This window comes from Brassica rapa, chromosome A02 (genome assembly GCF_000309985.2).
Source record: "Brassica rapa cultivar Chiifu-401-42 chromosome A02, CAAS_Brap_v3.01, whole genome shotgun sequence".
In the NCBI taxonomy this organism is placed as follows: Eukaryota; Viridiplantae; Streptophyta; class Magnoliopsida; order Brassicales; family Brassicaceae; genus Brassica; species Brassica rapa.
Genome location: NC_024796.2, coordinates 30,782,731 through 30,802,007, shown reverse-complemented (window position 1 = coordinate 30,802,007; position 19,277 = coordinate 30,782,731). Strand labels below are relative to the sequence as shown.

The window sequence follows — 19,277 nt, the reverse complement described above, 5'->3', positions numbered from 1 at the left end:
TTTAAATAATTTGACTGTTCAAACGTGTTAAAGCAAAAAATAGTTTAACAATCAACCGTGAAGTCATTTTAAATATATAATTATGTTTTTTTTTAAAAAAGGTAAATATAAAATTATGTTAGTGGGAAGACACATAAATATCGACGTCATGTCCTTAGACCCATATGTCTCAATAACTTCCAAAACGTTCTTAAATTCTGATATAATATATGGGACCATAAGCTCATCACAGAATCTTTCATCTTGTATATATAAACACAAAAAGGTTCAATAAAAAACATATAGCCAGAGAGAAATAAACTAAGTCACTTCTAAAAATGGCAGTTAGGGTTTATTACAAGCAACTCCTCCTGGCATTTCTTCTCATCATCTTAATGTATTCTCCTGCTCAAGGTAAATTTATAGCGAATACGACACACAGATGCATATCAGGAGTTTATAATATTTATGAAGTAACTGCGATCAATATTTTATACACAAACTCGAATGAATTTTTTCTAATAATAATATGTATTACCAAAAAAATAGTATATAATATTGATTTTTTCTTTTGCTTTTTAGCACAAAACACGGGAGAAATCGTGAGGAATAGAAAGCTATTGGTTGTGGAGAAGGAGCCGGAGACTCAGAACTCAAGGCAAGACGGAGGAAATGATGGTTATGGATTGGTGGATATGGATTATAATAGTGCGAACAAGAAAAGACCGATACACAACCGCTAATTAATAAACACATGTGATGAATTTATCAATTTCTTGTGAGATATCCCAAGATTCTATGATATCCCGAGATTTATATAATATATTCAACAGAAATACTATCAAGTATCGGGAACTGAAATATTTTATGAATAAAAATTATAAAATATTAGTAATCGAGTTGGTATACATGTAATTTAGTATAATCGAGTTTATATAAACATAAAAATACAAACGATTCTGTATAATAATCATAGTTTGTGTGTGTGTTATATCATGGGTTTCGGTTTGTGAATGAATGTCAATGAATATACTTCTTTTATATTGAACTAATCAATGGATATACATATTTTGTGTATATACTATATATACTCTTAATATCTTATGTTAAGTTTAATGATACATTGTCTATATAATTATATGTGTTGATAATTGAATCGATCATCGTTTATAATACTATAAACTCAAATATTTATAATAATATACCAAACATATTATATTTTTTTGTTATATTTTTAATACAAACAACAAGAAACAAACAACATGAAAACATTAGCTCAACGGTAACTGATCATGCCCATTGTGTGAGAAGTCTTTGGTCTGACTGATTGTTTGGACAGAATTAATATTACATGATGTTGTGGTTTTAGGCATAGAGGATTACAGACTTTGATCCCGAATTTTATGGTATTCAAAAAGGATAATATAACAAACAACAAACAAAAAAAATACTAATATAAACAACTTTCTAATGAATAAGCCTTGTATGAAAATAATATCAGAGATCTAGAGAATACTCGTCCACCAATGCACATATAAACGTGTTAGAATTCACGAGACTCACTTTATATCCCAAATTCGATGATTCTAGTGATCATCAATACTTTTTTCACATGACAAACTGAGATGCAAAACGCAATAAATTCATGTGTTATGTATGAAATAGACATCATATCGAAAACGAACAAAGTAAATCAACAAACTCATGTGGAACCTAGTAGGCTATAACCAAAAATACATATTATCTCGGCCCATTAAATAAACATATTATCTCAGCCCGTTAAGTAAACGTAATATCGACCCATTAAATAAACGTATTATCTCGAAATCTTTTTCTTAGTTGATCCGTGTAATTTGATTGCGAACGAACTGGTACTATGGCAAAAACTGAGAAGATTGAATTCGTCCTTGAACAAGTAAGACCTTGTGTTATTTTCTCCAAATCCTTGGCTATGTGTTTTGTTTGTACTTTGCTGGTGCTAATTGTTAGTGATCTGAACTCCTCAAGGTCCGCTTGTGCTTGGATCGACCGTGCACAAATCCTATCTAGGAAGATGCTAGAGATCTATTGATTCTGAGTGTATTTAACGCAGGTACCACCAAAGATAAAAAGAAACTAAGGAAGATGAGAACATTGTAGAAGCGGCTCCAGCTGATATACCAACATTGTTGGAGCTAAAGCAGATTTTACTTTTATGCCCAACATTGAGGCATATAAGTTTGAACACCAATCTAAATGTAACCAGCTATATGTTTGAAAAAATTTCTTCATATTGGTTCATTATATTTCAGGAAGCAGAGAAGCATCTATCAGAGATGGTTGTGTGATATCAAAAATCGTCAGACCATCAGGAATAGTCTGATCGTTAAAGATAGCAACGAAATTCTAAAGTCATGGGCATCAAACTTGGAGAAGCTTTTAGATCTTGGTGAGAAGAGTTGTCACCAAATTCACAAAGAAACTATGATTCATAAAGCTGGCACTAAGAGCTTGAGAAACCGTTAGCCACACACCCTCATATTGGAAAGAATCTTTCAGGTTCTGTCCTAAAAATTCTTCATTTAACTTTTGTTGTATTTGTTTGGTTCAGATAACAGAGTTAAAAAAAACTCTTCTTACTTTTTACAACAAATTTATTATTATGCAAAAAAAAAAAGAAGATAAAATGTTGAAAAAAACAGGAAAAACATGCAAGGCAGAAAGAAGCAATACAAACCTAAACCTAAACCCTACAACAAGCAATGATCATTCTCTTTTCTATTTAGCTCTATATAGTTAAAAGAAAAGGAAATGAAGCAATTCCATTAGGAGGATGAACTATTATTGTAATTATGATTACTTGTCTTGTCTGGTGACCATTGTATGTCCTGGAGATAACCGGTTTCACTCGGTTGAACCGCTGCTGGAGAAAACAGAGGACGAGAATGAGAAGATGATGACGAAGTGGATTGCATCATTGAGTCTCCGGTGTAACCAAAACGCAACGGAAACGACATTTGATCGTACAAATCCATAGTTTGTTGATTATGTTGCTGAAACTGTTGTTGGTGGCGAGCCATCTCTGAGTAACTCAAGTTATACGGTTGAATCAACGGCTGAGAGTCAACGGCAGGTCTTAGGGGCAAAAGAGTACTGGTAGAAGTCGAGTTCCTGAACTGTGTTGGTGTCTGAACAGCAGTTGTTTGCTGTACAGATTGTGTTGTAGCGGGTCTAACGAGTTTGACGTTTTCAGGGAAGTTGAGTTTGGCTTTGTTGCCTCTGAACCGAAGAGCAGCTTCATCGTAAGCTCTTGCAGCTGATTCAGCGTTGTCGAACGTACCGAGCCAAACTCTAGCAGCTTTGAAAGGATCTCGAATTTCAGCCGCCCATTTTCCCCACGGTCTTTGTCTCACTCCTCTGTATCTTCTTCGAGGTTGTTGGTCCCCATTTAACGACGACGTTTCGGTGTTAGTAGTTGTTGTAGTTGTGTACTCATATGTTGGGCCTGAACCTGACATGTTGCTCGAAGCTTCTCTCACTGCAAACAAACAAACGTATAAAATAAGCAGTAGTATAAAATAAAATTGAATGTCTCGAATAATGTTATTATAAAAGAAAGTCCTTATAAGAGTTGATGATTATGAGAAAGTGATGAGGCCACAAAGAGCAATGAACAAGTAGTAAAAAGTAAAGCAAGTGGAAAACGACCCTTGAGGCAAATGGAGGGAGATAGATTCTTTTGGGGCCTTTGGCATATAATCATATCATCATTTTGTTAAATAAATACATTGACCTTTTTATTATAATTCTAAAGTATATATGTCTTAGGATAATCAAGTACACTTTCGTTATTTGTTAGTATTTTAAAATATGTTGTCAACGCTTTTCTTACTTATTTGCATGGATTAATAATTTGTTAATCTTATTCTTATCCAGATTTTTTAAAATTTAAAATATAAACTACAATATTAATTGCAGTTCTGTATTTTAAATTTTGTTTTATTTTCAGTTTATATTTTCAGTCATATATTCGTGAATTTTTTTCACGTTTTATTATTAGTCTCTTAATTCATTAATTATCAAATACAAAAAACTAATACGTTAATTAGAAATAAAACAGTAATTGTTTGTTATGTGTGAAATAACCTTATATAATCTATATAATATGAATAAGTTTACCATAATTTTTGAAAGAAAACAAACTAAAGATTTGAAAGAAATGATCTTATACGGATTTGTTTTAAAACATGCATAGTAGTTTGTATTAATATCGTAGCCGGATGACATGTTTTAAAATAAAACAGCAATAGTTACCTCTCGAACTAGAATTGCCTCCGGAGAAATATTGATCAACCGTCAAAGTATTAGCTGCCTTGACTGATTTACCTCCACCGCCACCTTCCTCAACCTCCCTCCTCCTCTTCTGCCCGGAGGACGAGGAGGAATTCGAAGTACCTTCTCCACCGCCAACGAATTGATGAGGAGGAACATTTCCAGAGACGACATGTGTCAAAGCAGAGACGATCGCAGACATCTCCATCTCTCTGCTAAAACTGGGCATAAGAGACGATGACGGAGGCGTAAGAGCGTTATCACGGTGATGGAGGTGGCTGTCTTCGGCCGGGAATAAGTAAAACCATTGATCCATGTCTGATAACGTCCGGTGATCATCTTCTCGAGTGGTCGGCTCGGCTTTTTTACCAACGTTATCTTCCTGGTTTGCCACTTTTAAGGTGCACATAAAAAAAATCTCTCGTTCTAATAAACCTCTTCTGAAACTTAAACCTTATAATCCCTGAATTTTTTTTTAAAAAAATGTTTTTCTTAGAGATAAAGAAAACTCTGTAGAGAGAGAGGAAAAACAGAGAGGTGAGAAAGAAAAACAGAGATTTTACAAGATGTTTTTAAGATAGAGGAGTTAAGCTGATAGATATACAAATATTTTTGCTGTGTACACTTTTTTTTATTCAGCGCCGCCAAATCAAAGAGTCGGTTTCTCTCTTTCTTGCCGTGTGAATGTGAAGGAAAACATGCACTTTTCTATATATAAAATAGACAAATAACTAAATATTATAAAGTTGAGCTATAATAACAGAAGAAAATTGGGTTTTGGTGATTCAGGTCAATATGAACAAATTTATACAAATTGAACACTGTATTAGTGTATGTATATTTCCTCCCTCTATTTCAAATTAATAAATTTTTCATACTTTCACGAATTAAAAATATGATTAAATTATATTATTTGATAATTAATGATTTTCAGTAACTTCAAATTGTTGATAATTTTGATAAATTTTGTTAATAGTTTACAATTTATCATTATTAATTAATAAAATACGCTTTTGAACTATTTTTCAAAACTATTTATGAATTTAAAATCATTTATTTTAGAAACAATAAAAAAGTAGTGGACGATGAAACTTCTGCAACTTGGGAGATATTTAATTTCGTCGACATGCAATTGAAGTGTTAAGTGTTGTTATCAAAACTTAAACGAGCCCAATAAACTTCAATTAACTAAGATATCTATTGGTAGGATTTAGCCTAGGGGGGTTATAGTGTCATTAACTAGACAAGTTGCAAAGTAAAACCAAAAGCTATAAACACTGTTTTTTTTGTCAACATAAACACTGTTAATATATGGAGACATTCAGACACGATGATTAATTACTTTATTTAAGGTTCGGTGATTTCTATAATCACTATAAGATGAATTGTAAAAAAAAAATAAGTAAACCATAAATAAAATATTTGCCTAAACGGTTAGCTCGAAGGTCAAGTTGAGAGAATCAGTGCTGTGCGGTGTTGGTTCGTGCCGACGTCAAAGGACGGTGTCGGTGGTGAAAGGCCAACGCACACCGGCACACGTGATTATCTTTGACCGTTTGACCCAGGAGATATTCTTCGTTTTCGATTTTTCTTGCCTATCCACTCTAAATGTTTAATACATTCTCAAACATCAATAGACTCTTACATACGAACATTATTACTTTTTGCGATAAGGCCCTTCTTAAAGGCATGGCTCACTCTCCTTTAAGGGTGTCCCTGCTGCACTCTAAGGATACATGTTTTAAATTCGTTAACTTGTAGTGAATACTTAATTATAAGGTACTCACATCAAGATACTTTAGTTTCAATGAATACTTAGTTACAAATTATTCACATCAAGGTGTACATATATGTGTATGTAAAAAGTATATAAAAATAGTTGATAAATATATAAAGTTATTGTTAAATAACATTTTATTCAAAATAATACATGAAAGATAAAATTAAAATTAATTTAAATAAAAAAGACCTTGACATTAGTCATTTTTTATATAAAAAAAATTGTATCTGTAAATAAGGGTGGGCACAGATCGGATATCTGAGTATTTGGAAGCATTTGTATCCATTTGATCTTTAGCCACCTAGATGTTCGGTGACTCAGATATCTAAAATGTTTTAGAATTTTAAAGAATATTCGATTTGATCGGTAAATAAAATAATAATTGTAAAATAATAATTTTTTTTAATAATAACATTTTATTACAAAAATAAAACATTATTTAACTTTTTAAATTCTAGTACCTAATATAATAAATTTAATTCATAAAAATATTGTAAAAGTGATATAAAGTATAATATATATAACATATATATATATATAATTCCTTACATATATGTATATATATGCATATAACAGATCGAATTAAATATATGTTCCTAAAAATATTGGTATTTGTGATTTGCTTCTTTTTGGATATTGTATTTTAGTATTTGATTTGTTTCGTAGAGTTACGGATATTTAGATTTTTTTGTTCAAATCAAAATTGATAATGACTAGAATCAAAATTTATGAATATTTTGTTAAACTTTATCCGTAAACAATAAAAATAATATATATATAGTTTGGTTTTTGATTCGTTATCTATTTTTATTTGAATCGAAAAATCTAAAGTTTTATTAGAACAATGTATGTGAGTTTTATATTAAAAATAACGCAACGTATATAGTATGAACACATTTATGAATATAGTGCGAACGCATTAGCATACTTATTATCAAATTATTGTAAGGCTCTTATATATCTATTATAGTGTGAATGTATTTATTAGAATGCTTGTCTTTTTAATATATAAGGGTTATAGGAACGTTTAAAAATTTTACCATTAGTTTTTATTAAAAAGCTCATAAATGTAGATTTTTGAACTAACTTCAAAAATTTAATATTTTATATTGAAACACTACTTCCAAGAATGGTATGGTCCTTACACCTAAAAAGGAAAGAAAAGAATAGAATGGTCCACTATAAATTTGTCTTATTTTATAGTAGGTGTGACTTGAGGATTGTCTCAGAAATGACATCGTTTGACTTTGGTTTTCAAACAATCTATAAACTTTAGTGTGCTCCCAAGTTAACGTAGTTGGTATTTTTACCTTTTTTACATGGGAGTACGACACTTCCATATCGTTCAAAAGAAACAAAACTATATATACTATACAGTATCTGGTTAATCAAACAGCCACAAATTCTTCTTTTTCACGTTAGCAAAACTATTATAGAGTTTTTTTTTCCGTCAACAGATTTTATTAAAAGCAAAGTAGAATTCAACACAACACCAACAGATAACATATCCTTCTGTGGTCAACTAAACCGGAAAAAAACAGCGATATCCCCAGAACCTAGAACCCATACAGGGGCAGCATACAAGAACAAACGGTACTACACACTTAAACAAGTAACTAACCTTCCAAACTACTAGAACAAGACTAACAAATACATGGAGACTATCAGATAGAGCATATGTGGCAGCTGCTTAGTGGGAATGCCCTCGGCCAAACCTCCTCCTCCTAGCACTCTGAAGAAATACCTCAAGGACCCACCAACCAAAACTTCATAAACCGGCAAGTAAAGATTCTTTCTAACATTCCCGGAAGCGGCTTGATCTACGACGACCATAGAAAGCCTAGGTATGAAGCGGCATCAACAACAGATCTCCGCGAGATCTAAACGAACATCTAGGAGCGAGGACCACCTAATCCAGAAGACAAGAACAGGCCATGAACGGCATAAAAGTGGACATATAGAAGCCAAATTAAAATCACTGAGGATAGTGAACACCTGCAAAAAGAGCCCAGTCCAGAAGCAAAGGATACCCGCAACAACAACATAACCAACATATCTAGAAAGAGATTCAAGTAAAAAAGCTTTGTAGCTAAACCACACCGTCAATCCATAGATCCGGAACTTTTGAAACCAAATCCATCCTAAATCTGAAAGCCAAAAGCGATTTGGTAAAGGCGAATCTCCTCTCCTCTGAAAACGAAAGTAAGTCACACACCGATGAACAACAAGACAAGCAGAGGACGTAGGAAGAGATTTTGACCGGCGCCGGCGCTGAAGGAGCCGCCACGCGCCGATCAAAAGAGAAACCAGAAAAAGGTTGAAGAGGGAGGCGGCGTGAAGACCAGAGAGAAAATAGGGGTTTTTGCTTAATGCATGAATATAACTTTTAACTATTATAGAGTTTAAGATACAAAAATATAAGATATACAAATTATTAAAATTCTACTGTTATGATGTGGCATTTTAAGTAGCTTGATGTTTAAGGAGAATTAGATTTTGACCCGCGCTTAAAGAGCGCTGATTTGTTTGTTTTTTATTTATTGATCGAAAACTGATTTACAAACCACCATTATTTTCATTTCGAACCATAACAATTAAGATTTTAGGTTTTTATCATTTGTTTTTTTTTTCTTTTCAAAATACGGTAGTTGTTCTATAATAATGTTTGAGCTTTAAGATTTGTTTTCATATCCGACCTAGATTCATGGTTGAACCTATAGACCTGATACATTGTATATAATACGGTTCAGATTTAATGAAAAATTTGTTAGTTAAAAATCCGATATAATCGGTAAAAACCAAAAAAAATCATTATTAACCTATGATCTGATACCATTGATCCGATAAAACATAAAATATATGATAGTATTTTAAAAAAAATTGATTAAATTACTCATATTTTTTTTAATATTACATAAATTAGTGATTCCTTAGAATTTGATGAAATTTTATTATGTTTTCCAAATTAAAAATGATAATTTTTAAAAAATTATTGATATGACAATATTAGTTTATTTTCGTTATTAATAACCTATTATAAGTTTTTATTTTAAATTTAAAAATTGATTTTAAAATAGATTTTAAAATATTCTTGAACATTCGTAATTGTCATATCAATATTATGTATAAAATGATATTATCCATGGAAAAATGATATTCAAATATGTATATGATATATGGGGTAGGATATAGGGTTTTGGTTTGTATTGAAAATCTGTATAATATTCAAATGATCTATTTTGAATATTGATACGTATATTTTAGATAAAAATAATATTTTCATGTTTGTTAATTTATTTACAGTTCATAACATATTTATACTTATATTAAATTTAAAATTAGTATATCTTTTAAATAGATATATAGGTTCATTATTTATAGATCCATTTAGATGTATCTGTAGGTCCAAAAACAAAAGACTTAAATGTTATTAATGAATTTTATTAATCTTTTGTAAAAATACGAGTACTTTTGAGAAAACAGTAATTTTTATTAAATGTATAATTTGGGAATAATATTACATATCTTGAATGACTGTTCTCCTTTTAACTAGCTATTCAGAATGACCGTTTGTTTTTTCGATATTGTACGACGATATCTGGAAAAGCTTTTCACCTGTCAATCCTTCAAAAAAAAAAACATTCCCGGCTTGATACCGATAGAGCTTGTATGGAGCATAGCTAAAGGCATTCAAAGATGAGATCGATTCAAATACGGAAACGAGCCAACTTCTAGCGTGCCCCAAATGTGAAATGTCAAATCTCCTATGGGCTCCTAGAGTTTCCTATACCCCTATTTCATAATTCTTTTTTTTGATCAAAATCTAAACTCTCAAATCAAATTCTTCCCGGTTATCAAAACTAAACCCTAACCCCCTATATGGATTAGTGAACCCATGAGTAAATATTTAAATTCTATACTTTTCAAATTCAAAAAATATATATTTTAAAATCGTTTTTAATCATATTTTGATGATTTTTTCGAAAATATGGAAAACAACGTTTTTGGATTTTTGAAATATTTTTATCAAATTGTATAAATCAAATAAAAAATATTAACGTTTCCATTTTAATTTTATGATTTTTCGTTTGACATATAAAATTAAAAGAACAAAAAGGTCCTTTTGAGATTGTGTTATGAGATATAGGGGCATGAGAAGAGATGATTCTACGGAAACTCAACGATTATTAAATGACATATTATTCACCATGTGTGTGCTATAATGCCTAACCTAATCCATGGTTAATTTGCATTAACACGGCAGTTAAAACATAAGGATTATTTTAAGAATATCCCCTTTTTGGTTAAAAAAAATATCCCTTCAACTTGCAAATTTATAACTATTTTAATGTGGCAAAACCGGAGAACTAGTCATGAACAGCTTAATTACTTAAGGCGTATACGATAATGTCTTTTTGACATCAACTTGTCTTTTCCCATAAAATAAATAAGTAATCTATCGTATCAAACTAGTAGCTAGAAGCCTAAAATGAGATTATAAGTGATTAAATGAATACCATATTCTTTTTAATACAACTAATATCATTTAATTTATGCACAAAGACATCAAAATCGTATATATATTCAATGGGAAAATTACTTTATTTGGTTGATAATTGTGGACGTTTAATGTATCTTCATATCTTTATGAGACAAATTAAAGAAAAAATATTCGTATGGAAAAGGGAATAATAGTTATGTTTAACCTTTTCATTTTTCTTTTCGATCTATATGTACTTAACTACTTACTAAATAAAAGATAAGAGATAAAATTAATCTGAAAGCTATTGCCATTGCCACTTGTATATAAATATCCTCAACAATTGGCAATTTGGCATCACAACTTGATAGTCGTCTAGTAATTAATTGAAAATAGCCAGAGGTTATTTGTACGGAACTACGGATTATATTAATCATTTAATAGTAATACAGCTTTAGTCACAGAAACATATAACTAAAATAGACGGGATGAGGTAGCTCACTTGGTAAGGATCCTGTGGACCAATTGTCATGCTCACGGGTTCGACGCCAGGCAGAGGCGAACTGCCCATTCTGTCACCAAATGCGGTACTGGGTGTTGGGTCTTGTCCCCAGCCCAGGTAAAGCCTTCCCGGGTGAAGTGGACCGCTGCCTAACCGGGCCCAGGGGAATGATCCACGTAAGTGGGGAACCCCTGGATTATCAAAAAAAAAAAAAAACATATAACTAAAATATGCTTTGAAAAGATGTTTGTCGACATGAAAATTCGGATTCTACTATGTTATTTTTAAATACTCTACTATATATGGACTTTACCAAAAGAAAACTCCTACTAATTAGGTAACGCTTATGTCGTTTTTGTTACATCTTTCTAAATATTAAAACATTAATCCAGCACGCTGTTTTATATCTGCATGTTGATATATATGAATGAAACAGAATCCAAATTTGGGTTCTCACTAAACAGGTAAACATTCTTTAATCTTTATTTAATCAATTTAAAACTCGGTCAATTCACATATATATATATATCGTTTTGTTATATATATTAAAATACATTATATTGATACATTGTATCCAGCACGGTGTTTTATATTTGCATGTTGAATATATGAATGAAGCAAAATTCAAATTTGGGTTCTCACTAAACAGGGTAAACATTCTTTAATATTTTTAACCAATTTAAAAACTCGATCAATTCATATATACATGCAAAGGTTTAAGACTTATCATCAGACCCCTTATACAAGCACTGAAAATCAATGTATACTAAAATCCTATATAACATGTGGCAGAAAGAAAGCTGACTTTGCCAAAAATAGTCAGACAACTCTCAACAGCGTTCAAAAAAAAAAAAGTCAGACAAATCTCAACACCGACAAGTCAACCACTATTTTATTTCGATCAAAACCATATCCTAAAAAGAGTCAACAGTCAAATTGAATATCACATCACATCTAATAATAACCAATACTACTATCTGAGTTAACATTCCATAGATCCTTATGCTTCCGTGTCACTTACGTACAACCCCAAGTCCCACATTTATATTTCAGCAGCCAAATGAACAGTAGAAATTATATACATTCATACACACGTGTCTTCTTGTTGAGATGTGACAAAACGAATCACGTTTTCTCTATAATAACAATACTGGAAAAGTTGTCCATTTCATATGTATCTACTAAACTAATCCTCAATGGTGCAGCTTGCAGAAATGAAAGCACCTTGTCACTTGTCAAAACAAAGTTAAACACAGAAAAAAAAAACAAATATGAATAAGGGCCTTGTTGAGCGTGTTTAATACTCTTGTGGGCCATTCAGTTAACTTCGTAGTTCTGAATCATTGTAATTACTAAATCAGAGAAACACACATTTTCCTTCGAATAAAGATAATCAAAAGTTGCTTTCGTAAAAATATTACAGATTGAAACAATTCTTGTGTAATATTCAGAAGAGATCAGAAGTATTCAATTAAAGAATAACTTGACAAATCTTTTTCTCTCACGACCAAAGAACAAAACAAATAGACAACAAACCTTCTTTCATCTATATCTACAACACATTCTTGCAAGAATAACACAATCACGTAAACAAAAATTAAATCAAGTCTTAAAGAGGTACTTAACCTCTCTCTCTCTTCTCACCTCTCTTGATCAAATCACAAGCAGTCTAAACCACAGATCTCAAGAACAGGACCACCTTTGGCCACAAACGGATTAACCCTCACCCAAAGAAGTGTAAGAATCGAGGCCAGGAGGATCGACCAGACAACAATAATGGTCGGCATTCTATCTTGTTTCCCAAGCAAACCTTTAAGGAAAGGGTAAAGATGAATGACCACCCAAAGTGCAAAGAACAACCTTCCAAAAAGCGGTCCCCATGAGTCATATCCATTGCTTATAGCATCAGAGATTCCCACTACGATTCCGATGACGTTTATGATGAGAAGAGTCGTCGGAGGAATGAGAAGTGAAGTCCATTTGAAGAGGTAAAGGTCTGAGAACTCTCCGTCATCAGCTGCTTTTGACGTGACTGTGAAGTTAGTGTCCACACCAGCAAGAACCTTGAGAAGACCTTGGAAGAGAGCAAAGAGATGAGCAGAGACACCTCCTATGACCCAAAACTGTTCGTTTCTCCACCAGTCATCGATCCCAACTTTGCCCCATTGCATCTCGAGTATACCAGTTACTGCAATGGACGAGAAGAGGGCCATGAAGAGGATACTCGCATAGTTGCTTATCTGCAAAATTAAGAAACAAGAACCGTTCAAATTAGGATTTTGAACCGAACGGAACCAAATTTTTGGTTTTCTCCCTTTTAAAAAAATATGCCCAAACCATACAAAAAAATCTGAACCGAACTAACCAAAATAAACAAACTAACCGAATTTACCCGAAATTTCAAAAAAAAATTAAACCAAAATCTAACCTAAATCAATAACTTAGATAGAATTTTCAAAAACTTAACTAACAGAATAGGTAGTTCAAAAAATAAAAAACTAACCGACTACCGAACCAAACTTTATTTCGGGTTAATTAGTAAAATTTATGTTGAATTGAACTAACCGAAAATCAAACTAACCGAACCGAATAAACCAAACTACAAACCTGCATGCCTTGTTTAAACACACAAACCATGTAATAAAGATTCATACTTTGAGAGCTCAAGATGATTGAATTACCTCAGGAACGATGAATTTTCCTGTGAGAAGACAGATGGCAGGGAGAGAACAGTACACAATGAGTGGGAGAGAGGTCCAAGGGTAAACGACAGAGTTAATGTATGACAATCTCTCAAGCCACTTCAGACCACCTCCATAACCATACCAAATAGGACAATGCCTACTCAAGAAGATCTCAACGGACCCAAGCGCCCATCTAAGGACTTGATGAAGACGGTCTGAAAGATTGATTGGAGCTGACCCTTTGAAAGCTGGTAACTTAGGTGTACAGTAAACAGACCTCCATCCATGAGAATGCATCTTGAAACCCGTGAGAATATCTTCCGTAACAGAACCGTAGATCCACCCAATCTGTAATATTTTTTGGCACAAAAGGGTCATCATCAAAATCAAGAATCTATTGCATAAATACAAGAAAATAGGAGTTGTTCAATCTGTAAAACCGAACCAATTAAAACCGAACAGAAGAAGTAGAGTAAGTGGTTTGGATTTGGTAATACCTAATAAACATTATTGGTTCGATATAAAACCAAAAAATACTGAAAAACCGAACCGAATCGAACCGAACCAAACCAAAATAGATACGGTTCTAATATGGTACCTAATTTTTATAAACCGAAAAAACTGAACCGGACCCGAATTGAACATCCCTACACGAAAATGTGTAGAAAAGTCAGGAGCTGCGTACCTCTTTGCCCCATTCAGTTTTATCTTCATATCCGCAACTAATGACTTGAATAGCTTCTTTAAGCAGACACGCAGGACTTGCGTTTCTAGCCATCCCACCGTTTTGCATACGAGCAGACGCAACAAAAACAGGAGACTGCCCAAACTTCTTCTCCAACTTCAACTGCATCGCCTCGCTTGATAGTTCTACATTAGAGCCTATATAACATTTTCATCAGCAACAACACCAAACGAGTTAAAACACAAACAAGAACTGTAGTGTACATACCTTTAGTGACGGGACCCTCTTCAATATTCTCCAACGCATGGATCTGCTTAGACGCTTCCCTATTCTTCTTCTTCTTATCAGCAGCAGCCAGCGTCTTCGCCTTACGGTTCTTCCTCGAACCGCAGCATAGGAAACACCATTTAGGCCAGCAGTTACATGTCTTACGCGGCGCCTTCTTCTTCTTAGGCGCATCGAATCCGTAAAGCGCTTGCCTCCTGAAAACACAACCTGTTCCGACATAGATAGGTCCTTGTAACCCATCCAAACCCTTCATATTGATCTGTAAAACCAAAAAGATTCATTATTAGTTGGATGTTCAAGAAGATGGTGAATGTATGTAGTACTACTACTTACATCGAAGAACACGACGTTGCGGTTTGAGTATCGATCGTGCCTATCGATCCCATCGAATCTCTGAGGGAACTGAACGTAACAGATCTTTTTCCCTGACTGAGGATCCATCATGAAACACATTGCTTCTCTCAGAGCTTTGCTGTTGTTGATGTAGTGATCACAATCAACGTTCAGAAGATAAGGAGCGTTTGATAGAACACCAGAGACTCGTATCAATGAGTTCATAGCTCCAGCCTTCTTGTGGTGATCGAATCCAGGTCTCTTCTCACGAGAGACGTAGACCAAACGAGGCAGCTCGTTGTTTTCGACGTCACGCACACCATCACTTCCAAGGAAAACCTATTACAAGAAAGTTTCAGACACAAAGAACATTACAAAGAAAGGTTTAAAGACTCTGAAACTCACCTGGATCATGCCGGGATGATCTCTTGTACTGTTACCAGGCCAAGGTGTACCGTCTTGCATAGTCCAACCTTCCTCAGGGACTTTCTGCGCCGTCGCTACAAGAGCATTGATCTTAACTTTGAACTCTTCATAATCTCTCTGTCAAACACACACACACACAGTTAGTATCCAAAGCCATCATAAAAAGAAGCAATTAAGTAAGTATTAACCTTCATGGCTCGCCGTTCTCTGACGAATGCTGGATGGACTTTGTTCTTCAAGTAGTCCATCTTATGGCAGAAGTACCACTCAGGAGCACGCGGCTCGATGCAGTACTTCTTGCAGAAAGGAACCCATTTCCTCGCGAACTCTGCCGTCTCTGAAAGAGCTTCGAAAGTGAGCATAGCTGCACCGTCGTCGGATACATAACAAGCAACTTTATCAACCGGATAGTCAACCGCAAGAATAGACAAGACAGTGTTTGCTGTAATAAGCGGAGGCTCTTTTAAGGGATCCACTGTACTCACGAATACATCCACAGGGGATAGTTCGGATGGTTTCCCTTCTTTTTCATATCTGCAAACACAAAAAATGTGAAAATTATATTACCAAAACCAATTATTGAGAAACTGTTAAACAGTAATTAAACATTGGTTTCCCGTCTAAACAATTTTTTTTTTTAAATTTGTAAAAGTTATTTTACCAAAACCAGTTTTCAAGAAATCATTAGAGGGTAATTAGACACTTTATAGGAAACTATTGATTAGGCAGGCGTCTAAACCGATTTTTTTTTTAATTTGTAAAAATTATATTACCAAAACCAATTTTCAAAAAATCGTTAGCAGCCATTTTATAGAGAATTATTGATTAAGCGGGTGACTTTTTATAAATATTGTTTTAGAAAAATCGTTTTGTTTAAGACCGAGTTTTAGAACTGACCAAAGCAAAAGTCTTTAACATTAACAAGTGTTGTGTGTTTTCAAGTTACCTTAATGAGAGCCTGTCCAGGTATGTTTCTCGCTCTATTGGGTACCACTTAGGGAACTGATCAAGAACCCAAGAAACCGCAAACCATATCTCACAAATCACGGAGGTAAGCCACAGTGCATATGCATCTTTGACCGGGTGGAGAATACGGTAGTGAAAGAAGAGACTAAGAATCACAAGACGCAGAACAATCAACATCCGGTACGGATTAATCTTGCTTGATTTGATTGGTATCTTCCTAGACAATGGCTGCCTTCCCTCATCCATCCTAAAAATGCAAAAAAAAAAAATGCTTCATAAGTAACGGAACAAAGACATAAACCAAAAGTGTGTCTATGTTCTTACATTGGGATGTCATCACCATCTTCAAAATCAGGATCACCTTCATGTCTAACCACCTGAAGTTTCTCATTCTGCTTTCTTTTCCATTCCTCCATACGATCTTTCCAAGCCACACTTCCGTAACCGTAAACCGCAAGATCTTTCTGAGGTACCATAGGTCTTGGATGTGCTGCAATTTACACAAAGCAACTGAAAAAACTCAGTAATCATTTACAATTCTCATTAAGGACTTAAAAATAAATTTATATTATAATTTTAAACTTAAAAATATAAATAAAACTAATATATAAACGAATTATCTTATTTTTGATAAAATTCTATTTATACAAATTTTAATTAATTATCTATACTTTAAAAACAAATGTTTCTTTTTAATAAAAATACATGTATATTTTTAGTTTTCAATAAATAAATATTAAGTTAAGTAAATAAAATCCAAGAACTTACCAGCAATGGTTGGGTCAGAGAGAGAGGCCGGGTGGACTCTACTGCCATGACCACTAAGTGAAGGAGGAACAATAAGAGCATGTCTGTCTGACGATATCTCAATGTCCTGTCATAAACAAAACCCCAAAAATTTAGATAAAGTTACTTAAAATGTCTTGTGATAGCTAATGAGACTTATTATTAACCTCGTCTCCATAAGTCAGGAGTGGAATCTGAGAGCCAGGTGGAGCTGAATCCAAATCACCGGAGTGGCGACGAGAGACCGACACACCTTCAGAGACCTGATCAAACCCAATCCCATTGCCCCCGTACTCGAACTCATTGTCTATATCATCAACGTCATCTTCCTCTTCATCGTTCTCGACCCTCGGACTTCCTTTGATCCGTTTGTAACGGGTCTTGCACTGAGGACAAGCTTGATTGCCTTCTCGTCTCTCGTACTCGTAGCAAGGTCTACACACAGGGAAGGCACACTCGTTGCACGCAACAAACGGTTCTCCGTCGACGGTTGATTCGATCTCGTCTCTGCAGATTTCGCATGTCTGTCCTTTCAGCTCTTGCACTGATCTTATCTGCACAAATAAAACGACGTGGGATTCACTACTTAAACAACACAATCTTTAACACTTCACATTCACAGATTCTGATTGTACTGTACTTATTAGTGTCGGCAAGTGGAAACAAACTGTTGTCTGAAGAAAATGGAGGATTCAGACAAGTCAAATTCGGACAAATCTTCCCCACCGACAGAAACTGTTCTAGATTAAATTAATGTACTGAATCTAATAGGAAACTATAAAATCCTAATTGAATTCGAACGGTCAAACCCAGATCCAGAAAACAAAAAAGGAAAAGACTTTCGGACAGGAACAGAGAAACCCAGATCGAAAGAGAGATGCAATTGGGAGATCTCGTATCTTACTCTGGCATTCTCATCGGCATTGATCAGAACAAACTCGTTCCTGTTGTGAGAACCGGCGATTAACCGACCACCGGTATTCATGTTGTCGGAACGCTAAGCGAAAAATCTCTATGGATCTCACAGATCGGTGGCAACTCAGGGAAGCTCGGTGGTTCTGAGAGATCCACCACAGTCCATAACAGAGGTTACTACTTCCACAACCCTTTTTTATTGGTGTGAAAGTGTAAACAGTCACAGAAATAAAGGATTGATTCCAGAGAGATAGAGAGAGTCAATGGTATGGTGGAAGAGAGAGAGGCGCAAGCTGCAAATATTAAGGGTAAGGCCAATTTGTTTTTTAATAAACACGTAATGACGAAGAGAGAGAGAGGGACAAGAGTGATTTGATTAGTTAAAAACTTAAAGTGGTGAGATTATTAAAAGGCAATTATGTAGATTAGTAAAAATCCAAAGGCCATATTTTACCAAGATTAGATAAATACCCCATCGCTAAGATGGTATAGAAAAAAAAATTGTTTGTTTTCATAATAATAAATGTTATTTAAATATATATATAATAGTCAATTTTCAAGTTCCATTTTAGTAAATACTCCTTCCGTTCATAAAATATCCATGTTTTAGAAAAAAAATTGTTTCAAAAAGATACATTTTTCATATTTTCGATGGATAAATTAAATGTAAATTGTAAACTTCAAAAAACATAATTGTATTTATGTAAATTCTATCGGTGAAACTTGTGGGAAATAGTTGATTACGGAAAATAAAGTATTAGTAACTAAAATTTGATATATTTTTTTAATAAGTGTGAAAATTCTAAAATATGGATCTCTTAGAAACGGATGGAGTATTACTTAAGTTTTATATTTAGTTTTTTTTTTTTGCTAAAAAGATTTATATTTAGTTAACAAAAACTATATGTGTAAACTTAGAAGGAGTAACAATTACACTTTAAAATCAGGAAACATCTAATTAGAAAAAATCATGTACTAATTTAAAACGAAGAAATTATTTTAAATTATTTATGTGTGTAGATCCAAGTTCTTATAACATGTGCTTGAACATATTATTAGTAGTAGTGGAATTTCATATAAATGTGAGAAACAAAATTATAATGACAAAAATCAAGGTCTTTGTTACTGCCCTACTGTATAAT

The 19,277-nt window shown here is 33.5% G+C and overlaps 3 protein-coding genes and 1 long non-coding RNA gene across 7 annotated transcripts; 1 reads left to right on the top strand and 3 right to left on the bottom strand.

The window, feature by feature from the left end:
* Positions 1-160: 160 nt before the first annotated feature.
* On the top strand, positions 161-3,844 carry LOC103855257 (root meristem growth factor 9-like). 4 transcript variants are annotated; one of them, XR_004455421.1, is made up of 4 exons: positions 161-393; positions 562-1,894; positions 2,072-3,114; positions 3,212-3,844. XR_004455421.1 is itself a non-coding variant. In XM_009132223.2 (2 exons), the coding sequence occupies exons 1-2, from the start codon at positions 318-320 to the stop codon at positions 720-722; spliced, it is 237 nt and encodes a 78-aa protein (XP_009130471.1). In that variant the 5' UTR covers positions 274-317; the 3' UTR covers positions 723-874. The 4 variants fall into 4 exon arrangements, 1 of the variants encoding a protein (XP_009130471.1); XR_004455419.1 differs by having other exon boundaries at positions 1,987-3,114; XR_004455418.1 differs by having other exon boundaries at positions 562-3,114.
* On the bottom strand, positions 966-6,037 carry LOC103855258 (ethylene-responsive transcription factor ABR1). The gene is made up of 2 exons (XM_009132224.3): positions 4,273-6,037; positions 966-3,496 (listed from the first exon to the last, which is right to left on the bottom strand). The coding sequence occupies exons 1-2, from the start codon at positions 4,697-4,699 to the stop codon at positions 2,784-2,786; spliced, it is 1,140 nt and encodes a 379-aa protein (XP_009130472.1). The 5' UTR covers positions 4,700-6,037; the 3' UTR covers positions 966-2,783.
* A 776-nt stretch (positions 6,038-6,813) lies between these two features.
* On the bottom strand, positions 6,814-9,128 carry LOC117132181. Its single transcript, XR_004455716.1, has 2 exons — positions 8,171-9,128; positions 6,814-8,065 (listed from the first exon to the last, which is right to left on the bottom strand). It is a non-coding gene; the product is annotated as an uncharacterized LOC117132181 (long non-coding RNA).
* Positions 9,129-12,440: 3,312 nt separating this feature from the next.
* LOC103855256 (cellulose synthase A catalytic subunit 6 [UDP-forming]) lies at positions 12,441-18,421 on the bottom strand. The gene is made up of 12 exons (XM_009132221.3): positions 18,125-18,421; positions 17,388-17,774; positions 17,203-17,308; positions 16,759-16,924; positions 16,415-16,681; positions 15,657-16,002; positions 15,448-15,585; positions 15,043-15,381; positions 14,689-14,968; positions 14,422-14,618; positions 13,734-14,084; positions 12,441-13,292 (listed from the first exon to the last, which is right to left on the bottom strand). The coding sequence occupies exons 1-12, from the start codon at positions 18,203-18,205 to the stop codon at positions 12,711-12,713; spliced, it is 3,240 nt and encodes a 1,079-aa protein (XP_009130469.2). The 5' UTR covers positions 18,206-18,421; the 3' UTR covers positions 12,441-12,710.
* Between the last annotated feature and the right edge of the window lie 856 nt (positions 18,422-19,277).

Bases quoted from the DNA above. Each gene is read 5' to 3' on its own strand.
- LOC103855257 (XM_009132223.2), top strand. From the start codon at position 318: ATGGCAGTTAGGGTTTATTACAAGCAACTCCTCCTGGCATTTCTTCTC. The intron at 394-561 runs GTAAATTTATAG...TTTGCTTTTTAG, and splicing joins AATGTATTCTCCTGCTCAAG to CACAAAACACGGGAGAAATC.
- LOC103855258 (XM_009132224.3), bottom strand. From the start codon at position 4,699: ATGTGCACCTTAAAAGTGGCAAACCAGGAAGATAACGTTGGTAAAAAA. The intron at 3,497-4,272 runs GTAACTATTGCT...GTTTGTTTGCAG, and splicing joins AGGCAATTCTAGTTCGAGAG to TGAGAGAAGCTTCGAGCAAC.
- LOC103855256 (XM_009132221.3), bottom strand. From the start codon at position 18,205: ATGAATACCGGTGGTCGGTTAATCGCCGGTTCTCACAACAGGAACGAG. The intron at 16,925-17,202 runs GTAAGTTCTTGG...TGTAAATTGCAG, and splicing joins CTCTGACCCAACCATTGCTG to CACATCCAAGACCTATGGTA. The intron at 16,682-16,758 runs GTAAGAACATAG...TTGCATTTTTAG, and splicing joins GATGGTGATGACATCCCAAT to GATGGATGAGGGAAGGCAGC.